The 24989-nt window shown below is 47.4% G+C and overlaps 1 protein-coding gene across 4 annotated transcripts in view; it reads right to left on the reverse strand.

The window, feature by feature from the left end:
- LOC111932519 (uncharacterized) overlaps window positions 1-10901 on the reverse strand; it is a 61411-nt gene extending 50510 nt beyond the window's left edge. Inside the window, exons 1-7 of one of the 4 annotated variants that reach the window (XM_086871453.1) lie at window positions 10614-10901; window positions 9220-9428; window positions 7525-7673; window positions 6233-6279; window positions 4180-4388; window positions 2484-2632; window positions 1192-1238 (exon numbers count right to left, since the gene is read on the reverse strand). In XM_086871453.1, the coding sequence (XP_086727579.1) occupies window positions 1192-1238; window positions 2484-2632; window positions 4180-4388; window positions 6233-6279; window positions 7525-7673; window positions 9220-9428; window positions 10614-10653 (850 nt within the window). In that variant the 5' untranslated portion in view covers window positions 10654-10901. The remainder of the gene's footprint in view (window positions 1-1191; window positions 1239-2483; window positions 2633-4179; window positions 4389-6232; window positions 6280-7524; window positions 7674-9219; window positions 9429-10613) is intronic. The other 3 variants (XM_086871474.1, XM_086871458.1, XM_086871464.1) reach the window with 3 other exon arrangements.
- Window positions 10902-24989: the final 14088 nt, after the last annotated feature.

Below are 24989 nucleotides of genomic sequence, written 5' to 3' on the forward strand. Positions count from 1 at the left end.
GAGCATAAAAAGAAGACACGGATAAAAATCTGTGTTTCTTTATCCCAGTACAATGGTGACGTCATTTACAAAAGAGCATCTGACAACCTTTGATGAGGTAGGTAATTTCTAGGCCAGAATTAATCCACAAAAATGTCACCTGAGCAATACTGAGCAGTAATTTTCCCCAACTCCATTCAGCATCCCAGCTGCATATCAGCAATTAAGGAGTCTTTCCAAAGGGGCTGTACCCAGGATTTGGCAGAACAAACCCTGAGCAAAGGGACCAGGACATCTGATCCCTTTTCCTGCAGCAGCAAAATTATGTCTTCAAGTCTCATCTCTCCTATCAGTAAATGCCCAGAGATGAAAAAGGAACAACAACTGACTTTCATTGAGGCTTTCAACTTGAAAGCATTGGCTGACACAGATGCACCAGAGACTGCATTTTGTCTGGCACAATTCTACTTGTCAGGGATCAGGCAAGGCAGGCAGGGAGGGACAAGGCAGAAGGCATCTCCTCCTGCAGCCTCAGCCTGCAGCACTGACCCAGGCAGAGAGAGTCGGGGAAGAGATTTGTCATGGTGAACCTGCCATAGGTGGCTTTGGGCTTGTGCTCTCAGAGGATGACAAACTCAGACCCTGCATAGGCTGCATCCATTTGGAAACCTCCTTCTCCTCAATTGAAAATTTCACAAGGACTTTCTCTCAGAGCAGGTTTCCCTATATCTCCCAGTGCAGAACCAGGCAATGTCCATGAATCTCCTTCAGATCTCAAAGGGTTCAGCCCAGAAAGTGCCCCAAGGAAAGGTTTTCTCCTTTAAGGGCAAGACAAAAGACTGGGAACGTTTCCCATTTCAGGCTCAATATCTGCTTATTCTCTACTAACTGTGACACTGGAAATGCTGCAGGGAGATGAAGGGCAAGTGCTGGATGGAGAGGAATGTTTCCGTTTCCTGCACTGCATTTCCAGGGCCCCAAGGTACCACTCCAGCTCCAGCCACTCAGCACTTCACACTGGAGGAATTTTCACTGCACCACCACAGCACACTCCCAGTGACTGGGCTCTCCAAGTGTCCATTGAGCCCATCAAGGAATTGAAATCAATTGAAAGAAACTTTGAAAAGAATTATTTTTATCCAACCATTCAAAATATCACTTCTGTGTCAGAATTCTTAAGGTCATTTGAGGACAGACATGCCCTGTACCAACCTCCTTCTTCAGAGTCATCATCTTCACTTCTGCTGCCGGATGTGGACCTTGAGAAAATAGAGGAGAAAAGAACATATTAAGAGGAAGACAGAGGAAAGGAGGCAATGTGTGAAGCATGAAAGGAGGCAAACCTTCTTAGCTTTGTCACTCTGATGAAGGAGGAAATGCAACACAGAAACTAAACAAGATGCAAAGATGATTCATTGTCCTTAAGCTCTCAGATGCTGGAGTCAGACAGAGCTGGCCAAGCTCCGGCTGAAACACAGCAGTCATTCTTCAACTTGTATCATAACCCCCCAATTCTGCTGTCTCTCCTTTTGGAGCCAAGTGGCTCCTACAGCCTCTCTGAAGCAGCAAGAGCTGCTGAGCTGAGACACGAGTCTCTATGGAGGGCAGCTGCTTTTGTACTGCTGCAAAGCTTGACTTTGCCTGCTTGTGCCTTACACTGGTGACAGTCTCGTGCTCCATGTGGTCAGAGCACTGCTGTCTCCTGAGAATGATATTACACCTCCTTAATCTTTCAAGAAGAAAAAGGCTTTTTCACACACAGCTGTTATGGAAGGATATTCAGACTGCACTTTAAAAGCCCTACAGAAGATTTTCAATGTGAGTGATAGTTCTGTGACTCCTTCTTTATTGTTATCACTCAGATAAGCTTGACAGATACATTTTCTCACACTTCTCCAAGCCAATATCTTCCCATCAGGTATAGTCCTATTACTCTTCTCTAGCAACTTTCCTTTGCCGATCGTAAGCCCTCATAAAAATACTAAATGTCGATCGGATTATACATCTATACCCTAAAACATATCTGGGATCTCATTTCACAGTGAGGGTCCATGCACAGAAAAGTTACACCTGACATTTACAGAAACAATACCCAAATTAGCAGACACCTCTAAAGTAGCCAGTATTTGCCCAAACATGTTAATATGGCTGCAGAAGTTGACAGTGAAGGATCACATTATTTAAAGATCTGCAGCATCCAGACCCATGCAATACAGTCCCCAAATGACACCACAAACATTACAGAGGGAATCAACAGCCAGGTCCAGAAGAGGACAAGTCTTGAGGTGCTTTTCAGCCCTGCCTCCTCTTCCCCACCACCACCTCTGCTCTTGGGCCATATGGTGCTGGGTTTGACATTGGGCTGGATCACCACAGATAGGGCCAAATGCTGAATACACAGAGGTTTGCCTAAATACATGGGAGAGCTGACTGTGCAAAATAACCTCACGAGATGGGAAGAGTGAGGTGAACAGCACACTGGAGCAGCAGACACCTTGGCTTACCTCATCTCCTGGGACTCTTGCACATCCAGCTGCAGAGAGCTTTTCCGAGATCCTGCAGCACTGCTCAATGCCCTGCGTAACTGGGGGATCAAAGACAGTCCCAGTGACCCCTTCTTCTTATCCCCTGCAGTGGGATACAGCAAGGAAGCCTGCAAAGAGTAGAACACAGTGCTCACTTTACGCATCCAGTCTTGCTCCCACACATGCCCCAAGACATTCAGCGATGGACTTCACTGGGACCTGGCAGCAAATGACCAGTCAGACTGATGGAGCAGCTTGGCCCAGGATGGAGAATGGTGCCCTAGGACAGGCAGGTGGTGGGGGAGAGATCATGTCACACATTTACCACCTCTCCCCTCATGCTCACTTCTGTACGAGTGTGACTGCATTCCCAGCTGGGAATCATCCACAGGTTTGACATCAAGATGTTCTCAGGTGACGATGCCTCCACTGGCCTTTTGGATGTATGGGAAGGCATTTATATCCCTATAAACTCCCTGCCCCTAAAGCACCTAACAACCATTGCTGATCTCCAGCCACGTCCCCACAAAGCCATTCTGCAGGATGGCAAAACCTGCTTTTCTCAAGCCCTTCATTCCTTCTGCTGCTGCCCTTCCCTCCTACAGTTCCCCAGCAGCCTTTGAGACAAGATGCTGCTGAGCTCTCAGGATGCCCAGAGCTCTCCAGCTCCCACACATCCAGCATCTCAGGCTCACTGGCATTTAAGAAGTTCAGCAGAGCTCTCTGATCTGCGGCTCTATGCAAGGTCTCTGCCTGCCCAAGTTGCTCCAGGGCTCCCATGCCATGACCAGGAAGGGGGGTGGAGGAAGCAGGGACAGATGCACACCCTTCCTTAGTATCCCATCATTTCTGGCACAGCTAAAAAGCCAAATCAGGACCTGTTCAATCTTCAGTAAAAACATCAGTTCCTGTCAGGGATACACGGGGCCCTTTCTCAGCAAGGCTGAGACCAAGTACCCAAGCCTTTGACTGGACATTCAGTCTGCCAAAGCTGTTGTCCATCTGCCTCCTCCTGCACCCCATGGCAAACCCAGAACAACTGCAGCTCCTGGCCCTGCTGCAAAGCTAATGGTGTGGCTGGGCTCTGGGCTGTTCTCCCCATGGCCACCTCCCACCCTTTCCCTATGGACAAAGCCACGCCAGAGCACACAGCTGCCCAGAAGCTGATGAAGTCTAGAAACAACATCACAGACAACTGTGCAGAAGGCCATGGCTGTACAGCTCCAAAGCTGAGACAACCTGGAACTGACTGTGCAGGACTGCCTGTTCCAGCAAACATCCCAACCAGACACAGCTGAGACAAAACACCACCCAGACACAGAGATACTTCACAGATACTCGTAGGTTACTAAATGTAGAAGGATTGCTTGGCCAGAGTGGACAACTTTACATGCTCTGACTGCTTCTGGGTGTTCTCTCAGCCACAAGACAGAGGAGGAACCACAGCATAGCCCAGAAACCCTTCAAAGGCCTCTCCTGCTCTTGACAGACGCTGAGGACATGAAGTCTGCACCACACACCCATTGCAAAGGCATGCTGACCTGCAGGGTCCAGCTGAGCTCTTCCTTGGCTCAGCAGCTTCCCTGGGATCACACCACAGGGAAAGCTCTCCGAGCTCTGTCTACAGCACAGAAACTGAAAATCTCCCACACATGACTTAGTTTGGTCTCCTTACCTTATGTCCTTTTCCCTCTGAACATGACTCCTGTTCTTTTCCACTGTCATTGTCATTGCCAGTGCCACTTTTCCCAGTAACGTGCTCTCCACTGCAACTCTTCATTGGCTTGGAAGAGCTCCTTGGGATGAGGGGCATTGGCTTGGAGGGAAGGAGCACAGAAGGATTTGCCAGAGAAATCCTCTTGGCAAGAGGGTAGCCAGTCAGGCCTGTAAAGTGGAGACACAAAATATAACACAGGTTGCAGTGCAAACCTAATGCATCTGGAGCTCCATATTTCATGGGACAGACTTGCTGCAAATTTCTAAATAGCTGCACAGGGAAACCTGCTCCTGCCTGCAGCCACTTGAGGCAGGCCAGGGGACACCCTGCTCCCCTTGCACAGAGCTACCACAGGAACACTCTTTGGGATCTCTTTCCTTCCTCCAAAGAGTTGCCAGACACAGCGGTCTCCAGAATTTGACAACTACACCTAGGAAGTCATTGCTTTCCAAAGCTCGTTTTCATCGCCATTGTTTCTGTAACTCCCACTCAGTTTGGGGTGGGGATTTGTTGGTTGCTTTTATTTCTCTTCACAACTAAGGAAGTGCTGGCACATGAACAGTGGTAGCCCATGTTAGAAGTGAATGAACCTTTGTACTCCCCTTTGACATGTCCTCAGTGTTCAAGGAGCCCAAATGTGGTGCAAACAAATTGATTTTCCAACATTGCAATTTGTTCAGATTCCCTGCCCCTGGGGTTTATTCCCTGCTTGCTTTCCTGCAGAGACACCAAATACCAACACAAAGATCACCTGCAACAAAACATTTCTGATCATGGCAGTTAAAAAACATTAAGAATTTCCTAAATGCAAACAGCAGAGTGTAGAGCATAAAAAGAAGACACGGATAAAATCTGTGTTTCTTTATCCCAGTACAATGGTGACGTCATTTACAAAAGAGCATCTGGCAATCTTTGATGAGATAGGTAATTTCTAGGCCAGAATTAATCCAGCAAAAATGTGACCTGAGCAATACTGAGCAGTAATTCTCCCCAACTGCATTCAGCATTGCAGCTGCATATCAGCAATTAAGGAGTCTTTCCAAAGGGGCTGTACCCAGGATTTGGCAGAACAAACCCTGAGCAAAGGGACCAGGACATCTGATCTCTTTTCCTGCAGCAGCAAAATTATGTCTTCAAGTCTCATCTCTCCTATCAGTAAATGCCCAGAGATGGCAAAGGAACAACAACAGACTTTCATTGAGGCTTTCAACTTGAAAGCACTGGCTGACACAGATGCACCAGAGACTGCATTTTGTCTGGCACAATTCTACTTGTCAGGGATCAGGCAAGGCAGGCAGGGAGGGACAAGGCAGAAGGCATCTCCTCCTGCAGCCTCAGCCTGCAGCACTGACCCAGGCAGAGAGAGTCGGGGAAGAGATTTGTCATGGTGAACCTGCCATAGGTGGCTTTGGGCTTGTGCTCTCAGAGGATGACAAACTCAGACCCTGCATAGGCTGCATCCATTCGGAAACCTCCTTCTCCTCAATTGAAAATTTCACAAAGACTTTCCCTCAGAGGAGGTTTCCCTATTTCTCCCAGTGCAGAACCAGACAATGTTCATGGATCTCCTTCAGATCTCAAAGGGTTCAGCTCAGTAAGTGCCCCAAGGAAAGGTTTTCTCCTTTAAGGGCAAGACAAAAGACTGGGAACGTTTCCCATTTCAGGCTCAATATCTGCTTATTCTCTACTGTGACACTGGAAATGCTGCAGGGAGATGAAGGGCAAGTGCTGGATGGAGAGGAATGTTTCCGTTTCCTGCACTGCATTTCCAGGGGCTCAAGGTGCCACTCCAGCTCCTGAAACTCAACACTTCACACTGGAGGAATTTTCACTGCACCACCACAGCACACTCCCAGTGACTGGGCCCTTCAGGAGTCCACTGAGCCCATCAAGGAATTGAAATCAATTGAAAGAAACTTTGAAAAGAATTATTTTTATCCAACCATTCAAAATATCACTTCTATGTCAGAATTCTTAAGGTCATTTGAGGACAGACATGCCCTGTACCAACCTCCTTCTTCAGATTCATCATCTTCACTTCTGCTGCCGGATGTGGACCTTGAGAAAATAGAGGACAAAAGAACATATTAAGCGGAAGACAGAGGAAAGGAGGCAATGTGTGAAGCATGAAAGGAGGCAAACCTTCTTAGCTTGGTCACTCTGATGAAGGAGGAAATGCAACACAGAAACTAAACAAGTTGCAAAGATGATTCATTGTCCTTAAGCTCTCAGTTGCTGGAGTCAGACAGAGCTGGCCAAGCTCCGGCTGAAACACAGCAGTCATTCTTCAACTTGTATCATAACCCCCCAGTTCTGCTGTCTCTCCTTTTGGAGCCAAGTGGCTCCTACAGCCTCTCTGAAGCAGCAAGAGCTGCTGAGCTGAGACACGAGTCTCTATGGAGGGCAGCTCCTTTTGTACTGCTGCAAAGCTTGACTTTGCCTGTTTTTGCCTTACACTGGTGACAGTCTCGTGCTCCATATGGTCAGAGCACTGCTGTCTCCTGAGAATGTTATTACACCTCCTTTCTCTTTCAAGAAGAAAAAGGCTTTTTCACACACAGCTGCTATGGAAGGATATTCAGATTGCACTTTAAAAGCCCTATAGACGATTTTCAATGTGAGTGATAGTTCTGTGACTCCTTCTTTATTGTTGTCACACAGAGAAGCTTGACAGATACATTATCTCATACTTCTCCAAGCCAATATCTTCCCATCAGGTATAGTCCTATTACTCTTCTCTAGCAACTTTCCTTTGTTGATCTTAAGCCCTCATAAAAATACTAAATGTCGATCGGATTATACATCTATACCCCAAAACATCTCTGGGATCTCATTTCACAGTGAGGGTCCATGCACAGAAAAGTTACATCTGACATTTACAGAAACAATACCCAAATTAGCAGACACCTCTAAAGTAGCCAGTATTTGCCCAAACATGTTAATGTGGCTGCAGAAGTTGACAGTGAAGGATCACAGTATTCAAAGATCTGCAGCATCCAGACCCATGCAATACAGTTCCCAAATGACACCACAAACATTACAGAGGGAATCAACAGCCAGGTCCAGAAGAGGACCTGTCTTGAGGAGCTTTTCAGTTCTGCCTCCTCTTCCCCACCACCACCTCTGCTCTTGGGCCATATGGTGCTGGGTTTGACATTGGGCTGGATCACCACAGATAGGGCCAAATGCTGAATACACAGAGGTTTGCCTAAATACATGGGAGAGCTGACTGTGCAAAATAACCTCACGAGATGGGAAGAGCGAGGTGAACAGCACACTGGAGCAGCAGACACCTTGGCTTACCTCATCTCCTGGGACTCTTGCACATCCAGCTGCAGAGAGCTTTTCCGAGATCCTGCAGCACTGCTCAATGCCCTGCGTAACTGGGGGATCAAAGACAGTCCCAGGGACCCCTTCTTCTTATCCCCTTCAGTGGGATACAGCAAGGAAGCCTGCAAAGAGTAGAACACAGTGCTCACTTTACGCATTCAGTCTTGCCCCCACGCATGCCCCAAGACATTCAGCGATGGACTTCACTGGGACCTGGCAGGAAAAGACCAGTCAGACTGATGGAGCAGCTTGGCCCAGGATGGAGAATGGTGCCCTAGGACAGGCAGGTGGTGAGGGAGAGATCATGTCACACATTTACCACCTCTCCCCTCATGCTCACTTCTGTACGAGTGTGACTGCATTCCCAGCTGGGAATCATCCACAGGTTTGACATCAAGATGTTCTCAGGTGACGATGCCTCCACTGGCCTTTTGGATGTATGGGAAGGCATTTATATCCCTATAAACTCCCTGCCCCTAAAGCACCTAACAACCATTGCTGATCTCCAGCCACGTCCCCACAAAGCCATTCTGCAGGATGGCAAAACCTGCTTTTCTCAAGCCCCTCATTCCTTCTGCTGCTGCCCTTCCCTCCTACAGTTCCCCAGCAGCCTTTGAGGCCAGATGCTGCTGAGCTCTCAGGATGCTCAGAGATCTCCAGCTCCCACACATCCAGCATCTCAGGCTCACTGGCATTTAGGAAGTTCAGCAGAGCTCTCTGATCTGCGGCTCTATGCAAGGTCTCTGCCTCCCAAGTTGCGCCAGGGCTCCCATGCCATGACCAGGAAGGGGGGTGGAGCAAGCAGGGACAGATGCACACCCTTCCTTAGTATCCCATCATTTCTGGCACAGCTAAAAAGCCAAATCAGGACCTGTTCAATCTTCAGTAAAAACATCAGTTCCTGTCAGGGATACACGGGGCCCTTTCTCAGCAAGGCTGAGACCAAGTACTCAAGCCTTTGACTGGACATTCAGTCTGCCAAAGCTGTTGTCCATCTGCCTCCTCCTGCACCCCATGGCAAACCCAAAACAACTGCAGCTCCTGGCCCTGCTGCAAAGCTAATGGTGTGGCTGGGCTCTGGGCTGTTCTCCCCATGGCCACCTCCCACCCCTTCCCTATGGACAAAGCCACGCCAGAGCACACAGCTGCCCAGAAGCTGATGAAGTCTAGAAACAACATCACAGACAACTGTGCAGAAGGCCATGGCTGTACAGCTCCAAAGCTGAGACAACCTGGAACTGACTGTGCAGGACTGCCTATTCCAGCAAACATCCCAACCAGACCCAGCTGAGACAAAACACCACCCAGACACAGAGATACTTCACAGATACTCGTAGGTTACTAAATGTAGAAGGATTGCTTGGCCAGAGTGGACAACTTTACATGCTCTGACTGCTTCTGAGTGTTCTCTCAGCCACAAGACAGAGGAGGAACCATGGCATAGCCCAGAAACCATTCAAAGGTCTCTCCTGCTCTTGATAGACGCTGAGGACATGAAGTCTACACCACACACCCATTGTGAAAACAGCCTGAAGCGCAGGGTCCAGCTGAGCTCTTCCTTGGCTCAGCAGCTTCCCTGGGATCACACCACAGGGAAAGCTCTCCGAGCTCTGTCTACAGCACAGAAACTGAAAATCTCCCACACATGACTTAGTTTGGTCTCCTTACCTTACGTCCTTTTCCCTCTGAACATGACTCCTGTTCTTTTCCGGTGTCATCGTCATTGCCAGTGCCACTTTTCCCAGTAACGTGCTCTCCGATGCAGCTCTTCATTGGCTTGGAAGAGCTCCTTGGGATGAGGGGCATTGGCTTGGAGGGAAGGAGCACAGAAGGATTTGCCAGAGAAAATCTCTTGGCAAGAGGGTAGCCAGTCAGGCCTGTAAAGTGGAGACACAAAATATGACACAGGTTGCAGTGCAAACCTAATGCATCTGGAGCTCCATATTTCATGGGACAGACTTGCTGCAAACTTCTAAATAGCTGCACAGGGAAACCTGCTCCTGCCTGCAGCCACTTGAGGCAGGCTGGGGGACACCCTGCCCCACTTGCACAGAGCTACCACAGGAACAGCCTGGCCTCTGGGCTGGCCTGGGACAGCAGGGAGCCCAGAGCCCTGGGCTTTGCAGCCATGGCTCAGCTGCACATGCAGCCTCCTGCTCCTGTCCCTGCCCCACAGCTGAGCAGCCCTACAGCTGCACGGGGCACTGGCAGCAGGACAGCTCATTGCAGGGGGCACATGCAGGGCAGAACTGTTCCCTGGGGATGAGCACAGGCTCTCTCGGCTGGCACAAGACCCTTCCTCCTGCCAGAGAGCAGCCCAGCTCCCCCCTCACCTTTGTGTGAGTCTGTGGCATGCTCAAAAGTCTTTGAAGAGGTGAGATAGGTGAACTCCCACCATTATCATCAACACATCTCTTTGATGAGATGCTAGAGAGATTTTTTTTAACTATTGAGAAATTGTCTTCAAGTTTTATTTCTCATGTAACTAACCTGCATGTAATTCTTCTGAATAATATTGACTTATTAAGTCACATGGGAAAAGTGGAAGGCTCAAAAAATGAGAGGTGAAAAAGATCCTCTCTTGAGGTTTGGCCTTCTCCGAATACCCATTAAAGCCCTACACAACTGTGAGTGCAGTTTCTGAAAAACACAAAACTTCTCCACATGAGCCCTTGCTGGTGTTCTTATAACACAGAAATAGCGTCCTCAGGGTTAGATGCGATCAGCAAGCAGAGCAAGGACAGGAAATTGATCTGTTGCGAGATCCGACATTCATGGCAAAGAATGAAACAGGACTTGCATCTCATGGCCATGTCCAATTTGTGGTCAGCTGTGGCCACTGTCCCTGTCCTGGCTGACAGGATGAATGATTTGGCTACTATCAAAAAGGAGAACGCAGAGTAAACTAACGACAGAATTTTGTGATGCCATGGGCATCCTTGCAGGATCATCTGTCAGCCACCTACAGAGCCAGAACTGACCACCATGGACCAGTTTTCCCTGAAATCCGGTGGGATTTTTTCCCATTTAGCTCAGACCTTTCAGCTCCTTTCTATCCTCACCTTTTCCTTCCATGCTCTTTCCTTTTCCGGTGAAGTTCATGGTAGAACCTGTGCTTCTGCCTCGCAGAAGTATCTCGGTTTGAATTTGAGAACGGTCTCCGCGTAGACAGCGAATGGAGCTTGCTACCCAGCCCTAGAGCAAGGTCTCGTGACTCCAATCGCCAGCAGTCGGCACAGAGAGGCAGAGCCAGACGCGTCTCCTGCCGCTGTGTCCGTGTCAACCACAACCGTCACAACCCCAGCTCGTGGCTGCCCCTTTGTGATGCGCTCGCCCACGGTTCTGTTTCCATGGCTACAAAACCCCCACCCCAACTCCATCCCTTTCCCTTCCCAAGGACAGCCAGCCCTGGGCCCAGCCAGGCCAGGCCGGAGGGCTTCACACTGTCTAGGAAGTAAATGCTTTCCTAAGCTACTTTCCAAGGCCTTTATTTCTGTAATTCCCACTCAGTTCTGGGTTGCAGCTTGCTGGTGTGGGATTTTGTTTATTTCTTTTCACGTCCAACAAAGTGCTGGGACACAAACAATGGCACCAGGAGTTGCAAGTAAAAGAAGCTTTGCACTCCCCAGCAGATGAGCCCAGAATTTAGGTGGCCAATATCTGGAGGGAGGAGTATGACCACCCAAATATTCCACTTTTGCTCCACTTCACTGTTCCAGGGGTTTATTCCTTGCTTTCCGTATTGCAGAGACACCCAAACCCGACAAAAATATGATCTGCCTCAAAACTTTTCTGATCTTGGCAGTTCCTGACAATTCAAAATCTCCTTAATGGAAATATCATGGGGCAGGTCATTCTGAAATACTCTCCCACAGAGCAGTTAAAACTAATCATGCTTGATTTGGCAGAACTAATTGTGAGCCAAAGGTCCAGTGGGTCTCATCCCTTTTTCTCCATCAGCTAAATTATTTCTTCAAGTCTCATCTCTCCAATATGTTCAAAGAAGCTTTGCAGTCTGCATTAGATGCCCCCAGTATTCAGTGGGCCAATATGATCATTGTAGCTGTAGGGTGTAAATTGGCCATGCAAAGTTCTCCTTCATTGTGGCAGCGCTTTATTCCTGCTTGCTTTCCTGCAGACACACCCAAACCCAACATTACAAAACCGGCCTCAAAACAATTCTCATTTTGACTGTTCCTGAAAATTCAAAGCTATACTAAAAGCATTTTTTTATTTTTTCCTTCATTCTTGGATCTGTTCAAACATGCTGTAGACTGAAAAAAACCCAGACAAACCCCGGCATCTCACACCCTTGGCCCACCAGGGCCTGGGCCTCGACACTTTCCGGTGTCGGAGAGACTGAGAAGAACCTGAGCAAGCTGAGCTACACCACATGAAAAGGACTTTTTTTCCTGGATTTGCCATCTCATCGAGCAGCGAGAGGTTTTATTGTTTAATATTATTCCATTTCTGTTAAATAAACAGTCTTTTCCACTTCTCTCCAAGGAAATGTCTTTTCCTGCACCAGTTGGGGGGAGGGGCTGTTTGAATTTGCTTTTCTAGGGGAACCCCATTTGGAGGTTCTCTCCCAGTTTTGCCCTAAAACAGGACAAATACAGTTCTTGGCCTGTTCCCAGGGACAGGCTCCAAGGCTGGGCTCTCACCTGCACGGGATGAAGAAGAGCTGCTGCACTTGCCAGCAACACCAGGGTCTCGCCATCAGCGCTTTGAATGCGGCTTTTGTACACACTCTGCCGAGTTTGTACTCACTCCCTGAGCCAAGCAGCATCCCTGGGCATCTGCACTGCCTCTGTGGGCCAACATCCTCCAGGCACAGCTGCAGGAACGAGATTGCAACAAGTCCTGGCTGAAGGAGTCTCCAGTCTGCTGCAGCCCTTCACCTGCGGCAGAATCACCTGGTGCTGCCATGGGGGGAGTAAAGGGGTGGAGGGCTCTTGGCAGATGAGGGTCTCCTCCATGTGCTGCTGCTCGCTGGGCCTGAAACAGCTGCTGGTGCCTTCCCCCACAGCTGTATCAGGAGCCTGCCTGGAAAAGTAACACTGCCAGTGCAAGTGACAGCCACCCATCCCGGCCATGGCCCTGCCCACAGGGCGTCCTGCCTACCAAGCTGCTCCAGTCAGGTGATGGTGGCCAACAGCAAAATACGTTCAAACGATGCCTTTTCCACATTCTGGCAAAATCATGGCCATACAGTGCACATGGTGGAGGCAGACTGCTCTTGGCAGAATGGGGGAAGCCCCAGCAGCTGCTCTCCCCACGGCTGGATGGCCACGGCAGCAGAGGCAAGTCTCTCACCGTGCCCACTGCTGTGGGGCCCCGTGCTTTGGAGCTGCTCCCGCTCAACTCAGGCTGCTGCTACAGCAGCAACATCACTTCACACATTTGATAACAGAGAGTTGGAATGGCACACAGGACTTGCCCCAAGAGCTACATAAAAACAAAAAAAGGGGGGAGGGGTCAGGGGAGTTAGAATAGTTTGCTCCTTCTTAATACAAGCATAACTGGACTTTAGCAGGGACATTGGGCTGATCATATTGGGGACTGGTTTGTAAGCCTTGTCTCTAGCAATTCCCACCAGTCTGCAAGATTTTTTACGTACAAACATGTAGATAAATTTTACAGAACTTTAACGAGCAAGCCTGTGCCAGAACTCAAAGCACAAGACAAATACTCCCAAATCTGCCCCCCACGAGGAAAGGAAGCAGAAAAGCAGATGAAAAAAGCACCATTGAAGCTAAATGGTCTGTGTTTATCCCATGGTCCTACCTTTCTATACAAAAGCACCTCAATTCAAACACACAGCTTTAGATCAAGGAATAAAGGTGTTTCAAGAGCATCTAAAGCCTGATTCCTATTACTTTCAAGGAAAGGTGGATGCTAAATTCCTTAAAAACCCAAATGTGGGTCTATTTGGGACTTCATCCTTCAAAACAAGGAGTGGAGGTTTAGAATTGCAGAACTGCTTCCACTGGAAAAGACTTTGAAGATCATAATGAGTCCCCCCCAATAACCTGAGACCGCTAACCCTGCCAAGGCCACCACTGCAGCATATCCCAGGAAGGGATGCTATTGGCCTTCTTGGCCACCTGGGCACGCACAGGCTCACCTTCAGCCACTGCCAACCAGCACCCCCAGGTCCTTTTCTGCTGGGCGGCTTCCCAGCCACGCTGCCCCCAGCCTCTAGCCTTCCATGGGGTTGTTGTGGCCCAAGAGCAGGACAGGGCACTTCACCTTGTTGAACCTCAAACAAGTGGCCTCAGCTCATGATCCAGCCTGTCCAGATCTCTCTGCAGAGACTTCCTACACTCCAGCAGATCAACAACCCCACCCAGCTTGGTGTCGTCTGCAAACTGCCTGAGGTGCCCCTGATCCTCTCCTCCACATCACTGATAAAGATATGAACACAACTGGCCCCAGTACTGAGCCCTGGAGAATACCACTTGTCACCAGGCACCAGCTGGATTTAATTCCATTGAATTCCACCACTCCCTGGGCCTGCCCATACTGACTGTTTTTACCTAGGAAAGAGTGCATTAAGTACTTCAGTCTTTTCCTCATCCTTTGTTCTATGTTTCCCCCCACATCCGACAGAAGACAGAAATTCTCCTTAGCCCTCCTTTTGTTGCTGATGCAGAAATAGTTTTACTCTAAGTTGCAAGTTTCTAGGAAGAAATTCTTTCCTGTGAGGCTGGTGAGGCACTGAGAACAGGTTACCCAGAGAAGCTGTGGATGCCCCAAGCTTAGAAGCATTCAAGGCCAGTTTGGATGGGGTCCTGAGCAACCTGGCCTAGTGGAAGGTGCCCCTGCCCACATCCAGGGGTTTGGGAGTAGACAATCTTTCAGGTCCTTTCCAAACTAAATCATCCTGGGATTCTATGATTTCACTGCTGTAGCAGATTAAACTTTGGCTTTGTCCCTTCGAATTTTGTTGTCCCTGCAAATCCTCGCAACATCCTTAGAGTCCTCCCGAGTTGCCTGCCCCTTTCTCCAAAGACGATAAACTCTCCCGCTCTCCTGTGTTCCAGCCAGAGCTCTCTGTGGGACCCATTGCCAGTGGGACTCGTACAGAAAGCACGGAGTCAGGTCTGTCTTCCTGGGTCTCATTTCATAGGAACAATAGCTAGGAAATATCTCAATGGCAATTCTTGGCTGGTTAAGTTCATCTCCTAAATGAGGAGGACCATGCCCTCTTGCCTAAGGTATTAAAAATGACCAAGGGAAAGTTAAATACCAGAAATTAGTGCATCCTGTAGCTGCCTCTTGCATTGGCTTACCTGTAACACAAAGCCAGCTTCCACATGCCTCCAGTTTTTTCCCTCTCCCAGGCAGTTCTACCTCCAAACTAGCCTGTTGTACAGTGGCACCAGGAAGGGCATTACTTATGGCACCTCCCCTCTCGGTGCCTAAAGGCTTAGTTGCTGAAATTCAGCACACAGAACCTAATGGAGGCCAGCTAAGTGATATGGAAAACACCAAAAGTAAAGCTAGGTACCCCTTTCTCGCTTGCAGTGAAACCCCTGCAGCTGGAATGACCGTGGCAAAGCAATATGCCTGCAGTCTGGGGGAGCCCTGGATGTGCAGGATTCACCTTCTGCCTGTGCTGGTCAGTGTGGGAGCTCAGGACTTCTGAACAAGGAGCGAATATGATTACATGGAAGCTGTTTATTGTTTACATTATGCACTTATTTCTAGATTCTAAAACTAGTGTTCACCTGGTCATGCATTACTTGATTGGTGCCTCTCTTGGTTACACATTCTGCATGCACTTCTTAGGATACATGATTTGTTACAGTCTAGGTGTTTAACTGCCCCCTGCTATCTGGTTCTTGTGGTCTTGTTTTCCTGTTTCTCAGCTTCTTCTTTCTTATTTTAGAATGATTTATGTCTTAGCAACTTTGAGAATTTCTAGAGGATCTGATAAGAAATTCTACAGATGGTTTGGCTGGAGCACACTATGGCCTAAGTTGTTCAGGTCCATTGCTACAGGTTGGAGCATGGAAAATGAGCTGGGGCTGTTCTTGGTACAGAGGAGGCCAGTGGCAGTCATTCACTGCTGAATGAAAAAAGGTGCTTCAAAATGACTTTCTGAAGAGGGAAAACCAAACACAGCTGCACTTGAACAGCTCCAGGCCCTGCAGATGTTTCAGTAGACAAGAACTGAACTCCATGTCATTCTTCTGCTGGTTTCATCAAAGGGAAATGAATCCTCAGGAATTTCCAGCTTCTTATGATCATTAGCACTCAGGAAACCAAACACAGCCTATTTAGTGCTACCCTAACTTTCCTGCCCAACTAACAAGTTGTTTACCTCATGTCTTCCCAGTGCAGCAAACACACAGTAATGTTATATGAAACACGGTGATCCCAACCATGCGACAGAACTCATCAGGATTGGAGTGCTGTGGAGGTCAAAAGAAGTTTATCACCAGGCTGAGACTTGTTGGGGGGATAAATTGAAGTGAAGAGAGTTCTTTAAGGCTTTTCTGACCACTAAAATTTCAGCTTAGACATCATGTATCTGAAGCATGACGTAGGGTTAAAAAGCCTAATGGAACACAGCAGATCCCTCAGGCCTGTGGGAGAATCACTGAGCAGATCCTTGTGCTACTGATTCCATCTCTCCCCACTTTTCTAAGTTCTAGATGGCAAGCTCACTTAGATCACAAGAAGTCCTCCTGTAGTTATCTGCACAATAAATGAAAGTGAGATTACACATCCCAAATCTGTGTTCTCTTACAGGCGAACTGACTGATCTGAGGAATTTCTGGAGCAGCAAACTTGTTTCCTCAAATATTAACTGTGCAAGGCATGGAGCTCAGAGAAAGGATTTAATGGCAAAAGCATCGCCCATGCAATGATCTTTTGACAAATTCTGCCCCGAGCTTTCCTTAGGAGGATCTGAAAGGCTCCATGTCCCTAGCAAAAGCTCCTGCAATGGCTGCACGCCAGCAGAGCAGGGCTTTCAGCTGTGAAACAAGTGCTGCCACAAGCAGCAGCTTGGCCAGGGCAGCAAATCAAGAGGTGGGAAGGAGCTGATCTGAAGGCCAAACCTCCTCAGTTCCTTCTAAAGGGGCTGCATCAGTTCCTCATTCCAGTGAGGTGGAGTGCTGGACACCACAGCTCCCTGTGAGGACTGGACACAAGGTTGCTCCCGCTGAGTGCTGTGATGGTTTCTGCAGGACCTGTGGGCTCCAGAATGTGCCAGACACAAGGAGGAGAGAAGGAGCCAAGTGCACTGACACACCTTTGCCTTGAGCATAACCCGGCCTTGCCCAAACACACTGAAAGCTTTCCCCTTTGGCCCATGGCTGGAAACGTCAGGTCAGCTGTGTGAGGGATAAAATATAATGTTTTCCTTCGGCCATGGTAGGTAGCCATAGGAAGGAGAGCTCACGTCAGGCAGGCAAAGAGGTGAGGAGCAGCAGGCCGGGCCTGGTGAGTGTGGGCGGGAGGAAAAGGGCAGTGAAGCCAGGCTTGTTACCGGGCGGAGAAAGGGGAAGGGAAAGGAGGTGTTGGTTGGAGCCTGGTAGGCGGCCGGAAAGAAGGGAAGTTCCTGAGTAGCAGCCGGGGGGAAAGGGGACAGGCACCCCCGCGGGCCCGGGAAGTGCATAAAGGTTTGTGCATTTGAGGGGAGGTGCGCCTTGTCAGCAGAATGCACCCGGCTCAGCTGACTCGTTTATATTCATAAAGAGTTTTGCTTAGATGGCTTTCTCCTCTTTCACCTTTACCAGTGAGTGAGTATTTCTCACAGCTGCTTGACAAGTTGGATTGTTGTCAGAGATATTCCCTCAGAAATATGAGGGCTGTCTTCCTCTGGGCCTTCCTCTCAGCAGCTTTGGCGTTGCTGTGTGAATCCATCGCAGGGGACTCCTAAAATATGATTGCTGGCCAGGCATTTTCTGCTAGGAGAGCCCTGCATACTGTTCCACACACCTTTCAGAAAGGCCATAAAACTGAGAGGAACAACAGATTTGTCTTTACAAACAAGTCTTGTTTGTTTTGGGTCTGCTGGTAGATAAAACTGGCACTGAGAGATAAAAGAAACAATGAGAAGGATTCCACTGATTGATGAATGGACAAAAAGATATTTGCCTTTACAAACAAACTGTAGGTTTGCTGATAAATGAAATTGTATATTGAAAGATGAAAGAAACAATGGGGGAAAACCATAAATTCCATAAGAATAAAAAATTAAAAGGGAGGGTTATACATTAGAGGGAAATCTTAGGTATCGGGCATTCCAGGAAGTCTGTAACTCTCAAGTACCTCAGCCAATGGGGAAAGAGAGAGGGAAATGCAGACGGGAAATCAGGATGAAAAGGAGGCTGCGTACTCCAAAAATTTGAAAGACCCCAGGGCAATGTCCCATGGCCTCTCCTTCTATTTGAATAAAGTAAAAGGACTTCTCTGTCTGCTTTTTGGACATAAAACTCTGGTGTTTGTGGATTGATTTTCCTGATAAAACCAACTCCAAACACTCTGCCTATAGCAACTTTTCACAAAGGGCTGCAGAAATCCAGGACAACTGCAAGTGAGTGTTGGAAGGCTTTTGCCTTGTTCCTGCCAGCAGAATTCTCAATAATCTGATGCAATTTTATTCAGAAGTAATATGAGATCTGAGTTTTTTCTATTAAAATGTTTCATGTTGAGTAACAAGCCTTGGGAGCATGAGGTACAGGGCTGACATACAAAAGCGTGAGCATGTCCTCCACAGTGAGCAGTTTAATTGTCCATTTCATTACTCTCGTATTTATTCCACACTAAGAAGCAAATCCAAGCTTTTCTTGGAGGCCAAACGTGCATGGTATACACTACAGTCCCTCACAGGATCACCAGGGTGGGCAGGAACAAAGCAGGCAATCTGTGTCATTGTGAACCACAACAGAGCTACATCCCAATGTGGGTTTAAGTAGCACGGTATTATCAAGAGCTCCTTTTCTGCATGAGATACAAAAAGGAGGTGCCTAATGATCTTCATGCAAGCATGCAGTAAAGAACTGATCCTGCTATCCTAATGAAGCTAATGCCTGTAATGTAGAGCCTTCCAGGAGGCTGCTCTGCAGAAGCTCTGATGGGCCTGTGTCCCTTCATGCCAACAGCAAAGCTATTCACTTGGGAAGTCAAATGGGGCCCAAGCAAACTCCAAAAGCCCCTTGGCTCTGAATTCTAGCAAAGCTGTAGTCCAGGACTTCCTCTTCAGACAAGCAGCACAGAGCCAAGGGCTCCTGGGACCTTTGGGAAATGCTGATGCACATTCAAGCCTGTTGGGGCACTGGTGTGTAAGGACTGCAGCTCCACAGCTTCTGGTGGATGTCAGCTGCAGCGTTCCACAGACAACAAGAGCTGTCAGGGCTCTCAGCATTCTCTTGTGTGGCAGAGGCAGAGACACAGCTGAGGAGAGTCCATGTCAGGGGTCAGCCTTACTGAAGTGAGCAATGGATATTTCTGTAACCAAAACTGTCAGGAAAACAAAACAAAGAAAAACCTCTTCAACAATTTTAGGGTTAGGGAATTAAGGCATTATGTTTCTCTGGCCAGGATGTTGTTCTGGCCAGGATGTGTAACAGAAATCATTTCATCCACACAATGCTTGGGTTGTGCAGAGAAAATCATACCAGGCCCGTAATTCTTGACTGGATTTTTCATTATATATATTATACAGAAATATATTATATTTCATTATATATATTATACATGATATATATTATATATTTTATACAGTCAAAACCTGTAGAAATTTTTTGGTTCAATGTTCATTGGTCCCAAGTTGTGCTGTTCTAAGTATTTTGTTTCCTACTGAATATGGATTTTTTCATTTCAGATGCTAATAGGGTTCTTGTTCTTATCTCCCTTTTCCCAGACCAGGTGTCTCTGACCATGCAAGGGGTGATGTCTGGAGCTGATGTTCGTTCATGGTTGTGAATGGTTGTCATCTTTTGTGTATCTTCTGTGCTACTCCCATTCTGCTGAGATGTTAAGTTCATCAGAGCTTGCCTGGTAGACCAGTCCCCTGACAAGAAACTTCAATTCCCTTCCCCTGGCACATAAGTAAACAAAACTGACCAAAGTTTTAAAAAAAAAATAAACTTTTTACAATTTTCAACACTTCCATTGCTTTCACAGCTGCAGCAGAAATCACTGAGTGCTTTGAGTGCAGCTTGTTGGTCACTTCTTCTACCACACAGATCAGCACTGCTTTTAAGTCATCTCTGAATGATTTACCAAAATATGGATATGATCCAGTATCAGTATCCAGCTGAGACGGACAAAGACTCTTTAACCGTTTCAGGGTTACAGAGTGTATGTTTATTAGCAGTGCTGGGCCAGTGTGTTGGGTCACCCCCTAATACACATGATCCCGAATACAGGTGAATACAGGCTTTTTATTTACTAAAGTATTGAATGCAAATACATATTCATAACTCAGGTGCCACCCACTCTCTGCTTCCTATGCTAATTAGGGAAAAGCAATTAAACATGCTTGTTTGTTCCTTGAAATGGGTCGGTGGTCTTTTTATGAGCAGGGGTCACAAAAGGGAGGAAGGGATATGGCTCTTCCTCGTTCTGACCTTTCTACCTTTTTAATGCAAAGTGACAAATGGACCCTTGGCTGGGCTCCTAGTTCCATGTCTTCAATGGGTTTCTAATTTGCAATTGTCTTATGTTCTTGAAGTTCCTCACCAGATTCTTTGTTCCTCATTATAAGCCCAGCTGAACAAGCATAAAGTTGACAATTTGTTATTAGCCAGTGATTAACCTCTAATTTTAGCAAGGCCTCTTTATCTACCTTTAATTTTAGCAAGGCCCATCTATTTATTTTAATTAGCTTTAGCAAGGCTTATTTTTAATTAAGACCTTAGCTTGTCTAAAACCTTGAATTCTTCAAAGTTCGTGTGTCATGAACATGGCTATCATTTAAGTCAGCACCTCCAGCACCTGCTGCTTCACTTTCTTGTGTGTGTCACAACTTCAAGGGACAAAAGAATCAAAAATCTATAAGTAAAACAATAAGAAAGCTGGATTAAAATGTGTTAATTTTAAGACAGGTTGTAGAAATCAGCACTCAGCAATGTAAAAGATGAAAAGTTTGGACTATTTGGAGATTGGCCCAATTTATTGGAAGTTGATTTGGCTCAACACTCACTCTTCCCTGTTCCTGCACAAAGGTACATTCCTTTCTCGAATGAAGATGAAAAGCAACTGAAAAACCCCCAAAACAAACAGATGATTTTCTACTGGATGCTGCTGAATTCACCAAGCTTCGTCCAGCTCCACAGGGCTTGACAGCAGGGCAGTATTCTCAGAAGACAGAAAGTAATTGTAGTAGTCAGGATTGATCTTTTGTACATTTGAAAATTTTCTTGGCGGTACTACTTCCAGTGTCTTTTGCAAAGACTCTGTTATCTTCAGAAGCACTATTCTCACTTAATTGCTTCACTGGGGGCACAGTAGGGATAACGCAGTGTGGGGGTTACACCTAAATGTAAACCCATTTTCTCCACTTTCCCTTTCCTGTTTGTGACTGACATTCAAAATATTCAAAACCCCACTTTTTCCCCACTTTGCGGTCTGCAGATCAACAGGCTGAGGACTAACAGTTCATTCCCAGTGTTGGAAAATATACCAAGTTTAAATTTTTTTTATAACTTTAGTCAGTTTTCCCAGAATCACAGAATGAACTAGTCTGGAAAAAAACTTTGAGATCATGAAGCCCAACCTACACCCTGGGGGTGAGGGAACTGAAGTTCCTTTCCAGTGCATTGTTCCAACAGGTGAGACCCGATGTGTTTAACATCTCAACTTTGTGCGTAGCAAAGAAGACACAAAAAATAGCAGCCACCAAGGGCCATCAACTGACCATCAGCTCCAAACAACAGCCCTGGCAGCATTGGAGATACCTGGTCTGAAAAAGGAGATGAGGACCTAATTATCATCAGAGGCAAAGAGATCTGTAACCAATAGGAAACCAAATACTAAGAACTACTTAACTTAGAACCAATGAACATTGAACCAATGAATTTCTATGGGTTTTGACTGTATAAAGTTTGTAAAAAAATTGGTAACATTCATGTGTCATGGAATGATTTTCTCTGCACACTGGGGCTATGTGTGGATGAAGTCACAGCCCATGCTGCCGGACCTGCCCTTCCACACCTGGAGAATCCATACTCCTCACCACAGACAAGCCCAATTAAGTCCTGAGTCGCAAGCAGACAAACCCAAATCCTCCACCCTGACTCCATAACATCCTGAGGAGGGGTGGGGGCTTCAGGACAATACCTCCCTGTTTTCCCTCTCTTGGAAACAAGGAATACAAAAGACTTGCAGCTGGCCCTGTATGATACTGAGGATTTTGAAGATAAAGCAGAGAACTTCCCAATCCTTACTGTTCTTTCCTTATCACATAGACTCCTGCTGCTGTCTGCCTTAACCATATTTCTCCACATGCCAATCAAGTCTTTCCCAAACTAACACCATATTGGCCCCTCTGGGTATGGGCTCTTGAAACCCTTTCTCAGAACCTCCTGTTGACCCTCTGGGCTTCCATGTCCTTAACTACCTCCAGAAGAATGTGCAAACCATCTCAGCATTCTCCCAAAGGACCTTTTGGAGGTATTTTGGGATCCTCATCCCTATAGTCGAAACCCTTTTTCGACTTTCAACCCTTTTTCAACTTTTTTGTTGCCTACCCTGGGAATCATGCCATGCTTTACTCCCTAAAATTGTACTCCCCAGTGAGATTTGCCAAGACCCTTCTTGACTTTCCCTTACCATCCTCTCTGGGTGTCTATATCCTGTTGATTCTACAGGGACCCTCCCTGTTCCACCTCTCATCTGTTTCCTAGACAGTCTTGGGAACCCAACCAATCGCCTGGTGCTGGCCAGCACCAAAGGCAGCTGGCCACCAAAACTGGCTGCCTCCAGCTTCTCTTGCCACATGCTGGACCCAGATGGTGGAAGGATCATGGATGAGATCCCAGTTTATAGGAAAATCCACAAATGCCAGAAGTTTACATCCAAAAAGGAGACGGGGAGTCCTTTATGCAAATAAACAGAGAGTCCACCAGGACACACGCCAACAGTGGTTTCTCTTGCAAGGTTTCAGAGGGGGCAGTCTCCTTTTATCCTAAACTCCCAGCTGCATGTTGCCCTCTTGCTTCAACCACTGGCTAAGGTGGGTGCAAACTAAACTTGGCTGAACTAGGAAGGTGCAGCCTTCCCGAACTGCCTACCACATACCTCCCCCTGAACCTGTCATTTTACCCCAAAGTTCAGAAGTTCAGGCTTGTGCAGACCCACTTCTGTGTTTCACAAGCCAAGATGTCTGGGCTTAGTAACAACTTGCTGCCTTAAGTTAGTAGAGACCTTAAAACCAGTTTAAAAGATATTAACACAAATACTTTCAGGCATCAAATTAGTTGTAAAAACATTAGCTTTCCTCTCAAGACTCTGAAAGCAAACGGATGCTGTAGCCAAAACATTGTCCTTGGAATCATAGAGCACTTTCTGGGTGTGTGTTTTTATCTGTTTTTCCATGGCCTTTGGGTGAGCACCAAAGGTGACAGCCAAGGGCAAGTGAGCGGGTGAGCAGCAGAGAAAGGCACGGGGAGAAGGGCAGACAGAAAGGCCCCAGATCGCTGGGAAGCAGGAGACCAAGCATCAGTTGCTGGCTCCCAGAGCCACTGGCAGGGCCATGTCTCCTCCATGCCACTGACACTGCACCTGCAGGGCTGAATCCAGCTCTGCTGGGCTCTGCAGCTTGGACGGCAAGGACACAGACGAGCTGGAGCAGGTGCCGAGGAGGGACTCTGAGATGATGTGAGAGCTGGAGCACCTCTCTGTTGGAGCTGACATTGATGGCTGGGTTCCCCTGGGTTCCCCAGGACCGAGACTGACAAGAAAGAGGCTGTTTTCTTGTGTTCAGGCTTAGTTGTTTATTCTTTCCTTATCTATATTACATATATACAGAGTACAAGGAGCTACATACACTAAGATAGAAAGGTGCAAAACAGAGAGTGAAGAATCTTTCCAAGGTCTTTTATGTGTCAATTTATCCAATAATCAAATGGCAAGTTATTTTTCTTAGTGACCCAATGACCCAACACCTGTGTTCTGCACTGCAGATTTCTTTATCCAACCACTATTACCTAAAAACTCTTAGAAGAAGAAGATGAAGAAGGAAGAAGAAAGGGACAACACCCTAAATCTTCTATATTTTCTTTTGTTTTCTAATATAACTTAAACCCTAAATCCTAACTTTCTCACACAGTGACTTAAGAAAACTCTACCTAGCCTACACACTCACATTTCCAGTTTCTCCACTTAACTTTGAAAGCTGTCTCCATGGTGTTGTGCTAAACTCAGTGCTCTCTTGGGTGTCAGAGCCAAGCACCACAAATAAGGGCCTATTTTCTGTATCTCTGACCCCAATGCCTCTCCTGCAAGGAAAGCCTGAGATGGGCTTCTTTAGCCTGGAAAAGAGACTTAGGCTTAGGCTTGACTGAACTGTGGCCTACCCCAGTACATGACAGCAACTTACAAGAAAGCTGGACAGGGACTTTGTGCAAAGGCAGACAGGGACAAGGACAAGGGATAATGGATCCAAGCTGAAAGAGAGTAGGTTTAGATGAGGGATTCAGAAAAAATACTCTCTTGGAAAAGGTTTCCCAGAGAAGGTGTGGATGCCCCATCTCTGACAGTGTTCAAGGCCAGGCTGGATGGAGCTCTAGACAAGTTGGTCTAGTGCAAGGGGTCCCCAGCCACAGCAGGGGGTTGCAACGATGTGATTTTTCAGGTGCCTTCCAAGCCAAACCATGCCATGACTTTGTGATTCTGGGATACCTCCCCTCCTCGGTCTCTGTCAGGAAAAGAAACTCGGGAGCAAGTTCCACATTGCAGACTTGGTCCTTTGGCAGCCTGCAGCTGTCTCAACAGCGGATGAAAAGAGATGCCATTACTGACACAATTTATCCTTTCTACTTGAAAATTAAAGGCTCCACTCTTGTCCACTCTCACACAACCATCAGGACACGGAATTCTCCCCAGGGAAATGCTTCATCTCACCAAAGGAAGAAGAAACCTACAAGCTGACATTTTTATGCATTTCTGTGTTGATTTATTTGGTTATTTCTTTCATAGGTATTTATTTCTCTGCTTGTTTCTTTCGTTGGGCGGAGCGCGCGGCGGCTCCTCCCTTGGGCTCGCTGAGGGAACGGACGAACGGCCGCGCGCTCCGGCGGCTCGGCAGCGGCAGCGGCAGCAGCGCCTCTCTCCATCGGTTTTCCGCTCGACTTTCCGCTCGCTCTCCGTCCCCTTCTCCCTCTCACACTCACTCTACTGCCGTGCCGTGCCGTGCCGTGCCGTGCCGTGCCGTGCCGTGCCGTGCCGTCCCTCTCAGCCTCTCCCAGCCCGGCTTA

This window comes from Cyanistes caeruleus, chromosome 2 (genome assembly GCF_971803275.1).
Source record: "Cyanistes caeruleus chromosome 2, bCyaCae1.hap1.1, whole genome shotgun sequence".
NCBI lineage: Eukaryota > Metazoa > Chordata > Aves > Passeriformes > Paridae > Cyanistes > Cyanistes caeruleus.